The sequence below is a fragment of the Crinia signifera genome, chromosome 9 (genome assembly GCF_055691185.1).
Source record: "Crinia signifera chromosome 9, ASM5569118v1, whole genome shotgun sequence".
NCBI lineage: Eukaryota > Metazoa > Chordata > Amphibia > Anura > Myobatrachidae > Crinia > Crinia signifera.
Genome location: NC_139225.1, coordinates 94,548,393 through 94,560,694, shown reverse-complemented (window position 1 = coordinate 94,560,694; position 12,302 = coordinate 94,548,393). Strand labels below are relative to the sequence as shown.

Here is a 12,302-nt window from a genome sequence, read left to right as displayed (position 1 = left end):
CTCACCAGGCATTGTGACATCATAGAATCACTGTTATGTCATCACAGGGCCATTGTGATGTCATCACACAGGTATTAGCAGCAGCCATACAGGCAAATATATGTATACAAATAAAGTGGGGCCCATACACTATAAGATTTATCTTCAGATCTGGCTGGTTGGAACAAAAACATGGTTATGGATGAGTGACAGTTTGTCTGTTTTCCAACATTTCCAAGCAAATGGTCAACTGTCATTTGCTCTCATCCATAACCATTTTTTTGTTTCAAGCAGCCAGATCTAAAGATAAATCTGCGTGTGTATGGCCACCTTTAGACTATGTGTAAAGGTGTAAGCCCCGGAGGCGGGGGTGCGGTTACCTTACTTGGTCGGATACCACCTCTTCTCTGGGTCCGGTCAGGAGTCTTCTCGCTCTGCGGGATGGGTAGCAAAAACCAGGCGACACGGATCTGCTTTTGACCTTTTATTCGGGGCGCCAATCTTTTAAGCCTTAGAGCAAGGTGAATACCTCGACACAAACTACGTCAATACAAGGATACAAAGACAACATCACGATACACAATATCCAGACTTTTCAACAACAATTATGGCAATAACCACACTTCAAACTCTGTTTAAGTTAGGTGCACAGAGATCATTCAGTATTCGCGATGTTACTGCCCAACATAGGACGTCGTCCAATTTCTCTCCAACTAAATGGATCACGGTATGCCTTTACCGATTAAATACACTTGTATGACGTTGAAGGCAGTATCACCATCGAAGCCGAATAAGAGTTGTAACTCAGACTTTTAACTTACACACATCTTTGTAGAGCATAACATTAATATCACAACATTCCTCAAACCCCATGTACCCGGGTACTGCTTATTACTAAGGCCGGCAGTCCTGAACGGAACCTGTGCACTATACTCAAAGTCCAATAAGATCACACTTGGGACATTAACTGTACTTCTTAATATTAGCTGAGGGCCTTCCTCTGATCCATAGGCCACCGGGTGGCACTGTTACTCCAAGAATCTTAATTTAAGTCCTCAATTAGCAAACTTGTAACCTCCTGGCGTCTTGACTGATATTGGCTAAACCACAGTCTCGTCACCCCTTTCGGTTCTCAGGTCTGCCTACAAGGGTAGTTGTTGCAGGGGCGTTTAGGGAAAGTTCCAAGCGACCCAACGGTAGGGAATTAAGGTGGGGGCCAGGAGGTAAGGGACGTGGGTCACCAACTTAGTGTACCTTCATTTGATGCCAGCTCCAGCTGGGGGATAGGGGTTCTTCACCGGTCACTGTGCACCCTTCCAGGGACCGCTAGTGTGGGCGCCAGGCGTTGCCACACTCAGCTGCACTGTATCTCCGGCTGCTGCTGGGTTCTGCAGATACTGGGATAGACGCTGCTGCAGTGCTGGGTTCGGTATCTGCTTCCGTCCGGGCCCACACTGCTGCTGCTATGCTGGACTGTGTGGGATTGTATGGTCCCACATTGGCACCCTGCTGCTATCTCACCTAAGGAGGGGTAAGGGGATGATTACCACCTCACCCACATTGCTGCTGCCTCTCCCTCTCTCACTCGCCACCTCTATGTCCTGCGGGGGAGCGGGAGTCACCACTGCTGCCTGCTGTAAATAGCACCTCCGGGCGCTGCTGTCACTTAGAGGGGCCCAGCCATCATCCCCCTCACTGCTCTGGCTGCCTCCCTTGCGTGCTCGGCGCGGCTGGGGAGTTAGGCGCTGCTGCGCTTCCCCTCCCGGCACACACACTCTCCGGAGGTCGGCGGGGGTCACGCGTCGCGAGGCTCTCCTCCTCGGCGCTCCCGTGACGTCATCCGCTTCCTCCGCTCTGCTCCGGCGGTCACCCCGGCTGGCTGCGGACACCCTCTAATGGCGGCTGGATGCACGCTTCTCCCCTGGTACTCTTCCTCGACGCACCGCACGCTGCTCCCTTCTGCTCCTGTGAGTCCACCCTTCCTCCCGGCCATCCCTCCTATCACAGGCAGCTCTGACCTGCCCATCACTGTCTGTGCCGGCCCCTCCACATTTTTAACCCTGTTAGGGCTGGGCGGCTGTAAGCTGGGGTCCGTGTTAACCCCAAGATTGCTGGGGGTTACATCCTCCCATACTTTTTGTGGGCGTGTCCTCGCGCCACACCAATATAGCCACAAGTCTGGGACAGTCATAGATTTCCGGAACAAAGTCTGTTCATGAAGCAAGGTATAAATTACAAAGGAAAATACAGCATTGCCAAAAGTTACTACACAGTGCCGACAATATCATCAACAAATGAACAACAGTAAGCAAACATTCAATAACATGAGGAATGACAATTCCATATATTTCTATAAGTGACACTCCGCTCTATACCGTAAAGGTGGCACTGCTGTTGGTAGGAACGTTGACCACCCCACATTTGGCGACAGCTCCACCGTGCTCTGCAACATGTTCAGGATGGGGTTCTTGCAGTCATAATCGTTCCCTTTGCCGCTTGACTCGAGGGGCAACTGGGTTCGGTTGGGGTATGACTTACGATGGTTGCGGTGGATCCGCTGCTGTCTGGTTCCATCGGGACCTCCAATCGGGTAGCTCCCGGTTGTCAACGTTGGGCTCTTAGTGGCCATATAAGGGCGGGTCTTCCATTTGGGTTGTACTTCATTTCGTGACGGGCCCTCTTCCATCAGCTCGTTCTGCACTCGGGCATGTGAGTACCGCTGGCTACATACGTACGGCCTCTCCTTTGTGTTTCCTGCCATGCTTTCTGTTTTCCTGGGGTGCATACTATTCCCCTGAGGTTGGTCTTGTGGATGGCTGCGGTGACGTGAGTGACTCCCATACCACTTGCTTCTTGCCGCGAATCTGCTGCCCCGAACAGGAGCACCACCAGGGCCAGTGACGTTTACTGCTTGGAGACCCTTTTCACCCCGGACGACGTCAAACTCCACCATCTCTCCAGCGTCGAGGCTTCGGTATAATTTTCCTGGGTCGCTCTTCTGGATGGCAGTGTAGTGGACGAAAATGTCCCGCTTTGGATCCATACACTCGACGAACCCATATCCACGTTGTACGTGGAACCAGATAACCTTCGCTCGCCTTTTCATGCGAATGGGAGGGTCACTGTCCACCCTGTCAGATAATTTGCCTACACTTGCATGGCACTGTCTGCCATAGTAGGTCTGCCCGTCTTCCTCTGGACCTATTCTTCCTGTTCTCCCCGAGGTTCGGCCCTTCCCCCCCGGGGCATTGGAGTTTAAATGGTCAGATGAAGGGCAAATCCTCTCAACGTGCCCCGCTTCTTGACACTGTTGACAAATGGGTTGGCCCTGATGGTCAAATCGGTCGGTCGCCCGTCGTCCATATTCCTGAGGCGGGTCCCAGCGGCTCTGGTTCAACTGCCGTCGTTCTTTCTTCCATCTGACTCCTCTGCCATTTAGCGCGGTTTGCTGCGCAAACTGGCTCATTTCTCGCTGCATCGCGGCCATCCTGAGGGCTAGTTCTTCTACCTGGCGCTGGAGGGACTGGCCTGAATCTCCCGATGGCTGTTGGTTATTCTGCACGGCCTGGTCCTTCGGCTGTCTGGTCTGTTCGGGGCTCATAGTCACGGGTCCTGGAAAACCCGCCGTCTCCGGATACTCCACCTCCGGGTCGGCGTGGTTCCCGATTGTAAGGATGGCGGTGTCTTTAAAGTCAGCGAAGGGTTTACCCGGCATTTGCATCTTCAGGAGCCGTAGCTGAGTCTTAATGTTGGGGTTCGATGCTCCTTCCACGAACTGTATGGTAAGGGCTTCATCGCTGTTGCGAATTTCATCTTTATCGGCCTCTTGTATGAGCTTCAGGGTCGCCTGCAGACTCAGGGCGAAATCTCGGAGAGTCTCGCCTGGCCGTTGTTTCCGGCCGTACAGCTTCGTCTTCAGTTCAGGGAGGGTGGTGGCCTCAAATATCGTGGCTAATCGTCTCAGAATCTTATCAGCATCTGTCTTCTTGTCGTCCGACCAAGATTCGACCTCGCGGAGGGCGGAACCCGTTAATTGGCCTATCAGGATCTCGACCTTCTGTTCTTCGCTCAGGGTGGAGAGGCGATACATTGACTTGAGCCTGTTCCTGAAGGCAGTGAACGTGGCGCACGGTGCCTTGCTGGAGTCCCCACTGTAGATTAGCATCCATGGGGCTCCGAAATGGTACGGTAATGTGATGTGGGCATGAGGAGTCGCTGCTAGAGCGGGTACAGCGGGTGGCTGCCCACCCTCGGCCTGTGGTGCTTCCATCCCGGAGTTGGATTATACTCCGATTTGACCGAATCCTGTTCGTGACGCCACTGAAAGGTGTAAGCCCCGGAGGCGGGGGTGCGGTTACCTTACTTGGTCGGATACCACCTCTTCTCTGGGTCCGGTCAGGAGTCTTCTCGCTCTGCGGGATGGGTAGCAAAAACCAGGCGACACGGATCTGCTTTTGACCTTTTATTCGGGGCGCCAATCTTTTAAGCCTTAGAGCAAGGTGAATACCTCGACACAAACTACGTCAATACAAGGATACAAAGACAACATCACGATACACAATATCCAGACTTTTCAACAACAATTATGGCAATAACCACACTTCAAACTCTGTTTAAGTTAGGTGCACAGAGATCATTCAGTATTCGCGATGTTACTGCCCAACATAGGACGTCGTCCAATTTCTCTCCAACTAAATGGATCACGGTATGCCTTTACCGATTAAATACACTTGTATGACGTTGAAGGCAGTATCACCATCGAAGCCGAATAAGAGTTGTAACTCAGACTTTTAACTTACACACATCTTTGTAGAGCATAACATTAATATCACAACATTCCTCAAACCCCATGTACCCGGGTACTGCTTATTACTAAGGCCGGCAGTCCTGAACGGAACCTGTGCACTATACTCAAAGTCCAATAAGATCACACTTGGGACATTAACTGTACTTCTTAATATTAGCTGAGGGCCTTCCTCTGATCCATAGGCCACCGGGTGGCACTGTTACTCCAAGAATCTTAATTTAAGTCCTCAATTAGCAAACTTGTAACCTCCTGGCGTCTTGACTGATATTGGCTAAACCACAGTCTCGTCACCCCTTTCGGTTCTCAGGTCTGCCTACAAGGGTAGTTGTTGCAGGGGCGTTTAGGGAAAGTTCCAAGCGACCCAACGGTAGGGAATTAAGGTGGGGGCCAGGAGGTAAGGGACGTGGGTCACCAACTTAGTGTACCTTCATTTGATGCCAGCTCCAGCTGGGGGATAGGGGTTCTTCACCGGTCACTGTGCACCCTTCCAGGGACCGCTAGTGTGGGCGCCAGGCGTTGCCACACTCAGCTGCACTGTATCTCCGGCTGCTGCTGGGTTCTGCAGATACTGGGATAGACGCTGCTGCAGTGCTGGGTTCGGTATCTGCTTCCGTCCGGGCCCACACTGCTGCTGCTATGCTGGACTGTGTGGGATTGTATGGTCCCACATTGGCACCCTGCTGCTATCTCACCTAAGGAGGGGTAAGGGGATGATTACCACCTCACCCACATTGCTGCTGCCTCTCCCTCTCTCACTCGCCACCTCTATGTCCTGCGGGGGAGCGGGAGTCACCACTGCTGCCTGCTGTAAATAGCACCTCCGGGCGCTGCTGTCACTTAGAGGGGCCCAGCCATCATCCCCCTCACTGCTCTGGCTGCCTCCCTTGCGTGCTCGGCGCGGCTGGGGAGTTAGGCGCTGCTGCGCTTCCCCTCCCGGCACACACACTCTCCGGAGGTCGGCGGGGGTCACGCGTCGCGAGGCTCTCCTCCTCGGCGCTCCCGTGACGTCATCCGCTTCCTCCGCTCTGCTCCGGCGGTCACCCCGGCTGGCTGCGGACACCCTCTAATGGCGGCTGGATGCACGCTTCTCCCCTGGTACTCTTCCTCGACGCACCGCACGCTGCTCCCTTCTGCTCCTGTGAGTCCACCCTTCCTCCCGGCCATCCCTCCTATCACAGGCAGCTCTGACCTGCCCATCACTGTCTGTGCCGGCCCCTCCACATTTTTAACCCTGTTAGGGCTGGGCGGCTGTAAGCTGGGGTCCGTGTTAACCCCAAGATTGCTGGGGGTTACATGTATGTATAAGCAAGGGCAGAATAGCATATCTCCTACTGCCTCAATTTACAACCCTGAAAGGGGCAAATATATTACCAAAGTGGGAGGCGCTTTGCAGATTGGGGCAGGGTTTTTTATACCAATATAACATGTCTTAATGCTGTCAAGTGTATCAGGCCTTGCCAAGTACCATACTAAAGTTTGGGTAGAGGTCTGTCAGTGCTGCTTCAGCCTCTGTGCTCTCAGAAGGTCTGTTCTGGCACCGCTACTGGTCATGTGTAACCCTGATAAAGCCATTAAAGTGAAATGCGCATTGGCGGAACACCTGTGTTGTTATGGTAACAGTGATAGGTTACTGTGTGTGGCCTAGACAGAAGGGCTCAATAGTGGAGTTACCTGTAAGCCATAGGATAGATAGCTGCGGAAGGCTGATTGGATATACTGAATCACCTCTATGCAATATTGTTAGCAAACGAGATATTGATAAAGATATTGCTTCACCTGGTGGGTGAACGATCTAGGTCTTAAACACTGAATGATACCATTAACGATTTATAAACGGAATGTTAGGAGTGAATCACTGCTCAGTGTGACATCTACCTACCCTGTATATCACTGGCTTACTGACACATTGTGTAACTATACACGCCTACCCTGTACAGTATATCACGTTTTACTGACAAATTGTGTGTAACTATAGTAGCCTACTGTACCTAGTGTTCACTCTAGAAATTTTTTAGGGCAGGGTGCTGATCATGGGAACGGCACATTTTTCAATCGCGAGGGCACATTTTTCAATCGCGAGGGCACATTTTTCATTCGCGAGGGCACATTTTTCATTCGCGAGGGCACATGTTTCATTCGCGAGGGCACATTTTCATTTAAAAGGTCAAAATGGTGACACCTGATCTTCAAACCATCAGCACGTTATTGCTAAAGTATATAATCCACCTTGTGACACCCGAGCGTCACACCATCAGCACATTTATGCTATATAACCGTCTTGTGACACCGGAGCGTCACACCATCAGCACATACAGGGCCGTTTCTAGAGGCGGACAAGCCGTGCAGCAGCCCGGGGCGCCGCACGGCTTGTCAGCCTCTGTAAACAGCCAGGGCGCGCGGCAGCTCCCCCCCCCAACCCCGACGCACACGCTGCCGCCGCCTGCCGCACTTCCTTTCCCCTCTCCCCGGCCGCCACAGCACAGCCCCAGGATGATTTCCCTGGGGAGGGGAGGAGAGCGGAGCGCATCGCCCGTCTCTCCTTCCCCTCGGTCACTGGGCTGTCCGCCAATCAGAGCTCGCCTCGCGGGCCGGCAGCCAATCAGGAGCCAGCCCGCGAGGTATGAATGGCTGACTGCTCAGGTTGTGAGTGGTACACACAGTGAAGGGGAAGGGAAGGAGAGACGCTCCACTCCCCTCCCCTCCCCAGGAAAGAAGAAGAAGCAGCAGCAGCACCACCAGCAGCAGCGATGGCAGGGGACTTGAGGGGGAGACCCATGGCCACAGTGAGTTGTGCTGCTTCTGGCACTTTGGGGGCATATGTGTGGCACTTTGGGGGCATATGTGTGGCACTGTAGGGGCATATCTGTGGCACTGTAGGGGCATATCTGTGGCACTGTGTGGGGCATATGTGTGGCACTGTAGGGGCATATCTGTGGCACTGTGGGGGCATATTTGGCACTGTGTGGGGCATATATGGCACTGTAGGGGCATATGTGTGGCACTGTGAAGGCATATCTGTGGCACTGTGTGGGGGCATATTTGGCACTGTGGGGGCATATTTGGCACTGTGGGGGCATATTTTGCACTGTGGGGGCATATATGTGGGGGCATATCTGTGGCACTGTAGGGGCATATCTGTGGCACTGTGGGGGCATATTTGGCACTGTGTGGGGCATATGTGTGGCACTGTGAAGGCATATCTGTGGCACTGTAGGGACATATTTTGCACTGTGGGGGCATATATGTGGCACTGTGGGGGCATATCTGGCACTGTAGGGGCATATGGCAGCGGCGCGGGACTGGAGGGGGAGACCCAGGGCCAGAGACAGTGAGTTGTGCTGCTTGTGGCACTGTGGGGGCATATGTGTGGCACTGTGGGGGCATATATGTATGGCACTGTGGGGGCATATCTGGCACTGTGGGGGCATATTAGTAAACGGTATCAGTTGTACGGCAGCGGCGCCTGGGGCATAATGTGTAATAGGCATTCGTGTGGGGAGTATTGTGTAATTGCCATCACAGTGTGGGTGTAATGGGCATCACAGTGTGGGGTCTAATGGGCATCATGGTGTGCGACATAATGTGTAATTGTCATCATGGTGTGCGACATAATGTGTCATTGTCATCATGGTGTGCGGCGTAATATGTAATTGTCATCACGTAACGTAATGCGGCGTAATGTGTAATTGGCATCACGGATAAAAAGTGTATAATGATTTAAGTAGCCTGTCATTGTTTGGCCTTGATCTGTGAGGCGTACTAGGTCACTGTGTGGGCCTTTATATTTTTATGTCACTGTGTGGCCTTCAGCCGGCCAACTTAAATGCGGGAGGACAATGACAATTCTTGCGGTAACCAATGTCTGGACATGCAGGTTGCAAAAGTGAGATGTAAGGTACTTGTTTTCCTGCTAGACCACGCCCTTATATTAAGCCACACCCCCTATAAAATAAACCACGCCCCTATTTCGCAGCGCGCGCCGAAGGCGCGCGCAATTTCTTATGTGTATTTGGGGGGGTGGGGGCGCATTTTTTATTTCTTTGCCCTGGGAGCTAAATTGTCTAGAAACGGCCCTGAGCACATATATTCTATATAATCCATCCTGTGACACCTGAGCGTCACACCATCAGCACATTTATGCTATATAACCATCATGTGACACCTGAGTGTCACACCAACAGCACATTTATGCTACTGTATATAATCCATCTTGTGACACCTGAGCATCACACCATCGGCACATTTATGCTATATAACCATCTTGTGACACCTGAGCGTCACACCATCAATTTGCATGTGCACTGCACTCGTACTGCGAATGTCAGTGATGGAGAATGGGCAATAGTGTTGTTGGCACCCATTAAGTATTGCCTATTTCAAGCACAAATTCCTTGAGTTTAGCCATGTAAACCTGATAAATTTATGAATACTGCTGGGCTTTGAGTACATTACTTCTGACCACCTGAGACCCCCTGGCCACATCCTGAATTTATTATGGACAATATTTTGATTGGCAATATGCATACTGTGATTACAGAAAATGTGAGAGGATCAATATAATGCAAAAAATGCGTCCGGAAATGAAACGTTAAAGTTGGGCTCCTGCAACTTCCCTATGTATACTGGACAATATTATATGGCCAACAATGGTGGTTATTAGCATTGCACATGTAAATAAACTTGCACATATGAAACAGACCTTTGACACTTATCTGTGATCAATATAATCAACTTTGCCGTCCACGTCCCTGACCTGCTCGAAGCCCTCTGGCAGGGGTAACTCTCCGGAGCGGGTTATATCCCCCATAAAGTCCCCCAGAGGCAGCGCTGAGGAGTCCGTGTGGCCTGCGGAGAGGGGGCAGATGAGCCGGGACCGCCCTACACGCTGCACTCGGGTGCATCAACAAGTGTGCGGCGGCGGGGGAGCGGGAGGGCTGCATATCCCAGGGTGCCCAGCTGTCCATCACCGGCCCCGGGGGCCAAGCACTGCCTCCAGCCAGCAGGTGTCACCACCGGCAGGCTTCTGGGCCGATGCCTTCAAGGGGACGCACTGTCACGCACAGAGCAGCCTCTGCCCCGTGATCTCCTGGTGCTCACTGTCCCCCCCCCTCCACTGCTGCGACATGTCAGGGCTGAGGGGGGAGTGTCCACACGCTGCCGCGCTAGCAGCTTACACTGTCAGCGGGAGGAGACTTCTAGCGCGGCAGCGGCTATTAACTATGCAGGGCGGGCAGAAACAGGCAGGGCGCAGCGCCCCGTGAAATAAGCCTAGCGGGAACACTACTACCCTGTATAGCACCGACTTGCTGACACATTACATGTATCTATAGCAGCCTACCCTGTATAGCACGTCTTACTGACACATAGGGCGGGATGTACTAACGTGTATCGCCGCGGCTGACGAATTTAACCTCCGCGCTTCTGTGTTCTCATATGCTCAGAAGTTGCGGTTTTTTTTTTTTCTTCCCACACTAGCCCGTCGGGAAGTATCGCGGGACTCCCGCGACGAGACTTCCTGGCCATTGAGTGCTGAGGAGAATTAGCGCGGCTGAGATGTTCTAACAGCCTCGCCGCTTTCTCAAAGTATTTTCAGTAGTGTTTATTGCCGCTGCTGATACCTGGCGAATAAGTGAATTTTGTAATTCTGTTTTACTGTATTCTTGTGTCTTCTTATTTTTAAAGGTAAATATAATGTACTAGTCAAAGTTCATTACCCATTGTTTCTTATGTTCTATATTGTATATATTTGTGTTGTTTTTTTTAATGCTTTGAATAAATTTATTTGCTAAGTATATTTTTTTTAATTAATGGCAATTTTTTGTTATAAAGCATTTTAAAAAATATGTGTGTATATCTATCTATATATATATATATATATTTTTTTTTTTTTCTTACTATCTCTAAATATATATTTATATATATTTATATATATATATATATATATATATATCTATTGAATATTGGGTGCCTGTATAAATATATGTATATATGCTATGTATATATATATATATATATATATATATATATATATATATATATATATATATATAAATATTTACAAACAAAATATGTCCATTCGGAACTCGAAGTAAGTAATTGAAATGTAATGGCCAGGTGCCCTGTCGTCCACATTTCAGCAATGTACAGCAGTAGTCTGGTCCGGCAAGCATGGGACTTTGCAATTTGATAATGATAGACAGGGTGGTCTACACAGTGATGTTTTGTATTGTCCAACCATTTTCAAGTGCTTTGAAATGACTGTTAAAACTGCATCGTTGCTTTGTTTGCTATTATCTAATTTCAAAGTCCCATGACTGCCAGACCAGACTGTTTTTAAATATATAAATATATATATATCTAGTGGCACCGGAACAGAGGGGGGGGGGGGGGCAATGGGCAGCTTGCCCCCCCCAAAATTCCAGAGGCGCTCCGGACCTCGAGTCAGGGAAGCCAGGGGAAGGAGACGTGACGTCTCCTTCCCCTGACTAGTGAGTGTCCTATCGTGGCTCACGTGGGCGGGGGCTGACGATGCGGCCAGCGCGCGCCCAGCCCGTCTGCCCTCTTGCCCGGCCCAGCCCGGCCGTCCTCCCTGTTGCCCGGCCGCCCTCCCTTCCGCCCGGCGCTGCCCTCCTTCCCGTCCCGCGCTGCCCGGCCGCCCTCCCTCCCACAGAATCAAGGAGTCGCCCAATCACCCACCAAAGAGGTGAGCCAAATTAAGGATCTATGCAGCCTTCTTTGGCCCTGTATTAACAGCATTGTCCCTGTATTCATTCCAGGGACAATGCTGCCAACTCAGGGACAATGCTGGCAGTACAGGGACAATGCTGGCCTGTATTGTGAGCATTGACCCTGAATTGGCAGCATTGTCCCTGTATTGTCAGCATTGTCCCTGTATTGCCTGCAGTGTCCCCGTATTGCCAGCATTGTGCCCGTTTTGTCAGCATTGTGCCTGTATTGCCCGTATTGCCAGTCTGTCCTGTTGTCTCTGGCCACATGTATATGCCGCTGTCCGGTGTGTAATGTCCATGTATATATGCCGCTGCCCCGTGTATAATGCCCATGCGTAAATGCCGCTGCCTTGTGTATAATGCCCACGCATATATGCCGCTGCCTTGTGTATAATGCCTACGCATATATGCCGCTGCCCTGTGTATAATGCCCATGCATTTATGCCGCTGCCCTGTGTATAATGCCCACGTGTATATGCCGATGTCAGTGTGTATAGTGCCCGGGTGTAACATATATCAATTTAGGGGGCGTCAAAATGAGATTATATCTGGCCCCCCCCCCCAACCTAAAAACGCTCCAGCGCCCCTATATAAATATATATGTATATATATATATATATATATATATATATTTATCTATATTTATCTATATTTATTTATATATTTAAATATATATCATTATTGTGTATTTATTTATTAACAGTTTCTGATATATCGCACACAGATTCCACATGGCTTTGCAGAATATAGTTCAACATTCACATCATTCCTTGCTCCAGTGGAGCTTA

At 50.6% G+C, this 12,302-nt stretch overlaps 1 protein-coding gene across 2 annotated transcripts; it reads right to left on the bottom strand.

Annotated features, from left to right (window-relative positions):
- Positions 1-450: 450 nt before the first annotated feature.
- On the bottom strand, positions 451-6,074 carry LOC146035772 (uncharacterized). Of its 2 annotated transcripts, none has more exons than XR_014460714.1 (2): positions 1,234-6,074; positions 451-519 (listed from the first exon to the last, which is right to left on the bottom strand). XR_014460714.1 is itself a non-coding variant. In XM_083159401.1 (2 exons), exon 2 carries the CDS (start codon positions 4,247-4,249, stop codon positions 2,330-2,332), a length of 1,920 nt encoding a protein of 639 aa, XP_083015527.1. In that variant the 5' UTR covers positions 4,250-4,497; positions 5,212-6,074; the 3' UTR covers positions 451-2,329. The 2 variants fall into 2 exon arrangements, 1 of the variants encoding a protein (XP_083015527.1); XM_083159401.1 differs by having other exon boundaries at positions 451-4,497; positions 5,212-6,074.
- Between the last annotated feature and the right edge of the window lie 6,228 nt (positions 6,075-12,302).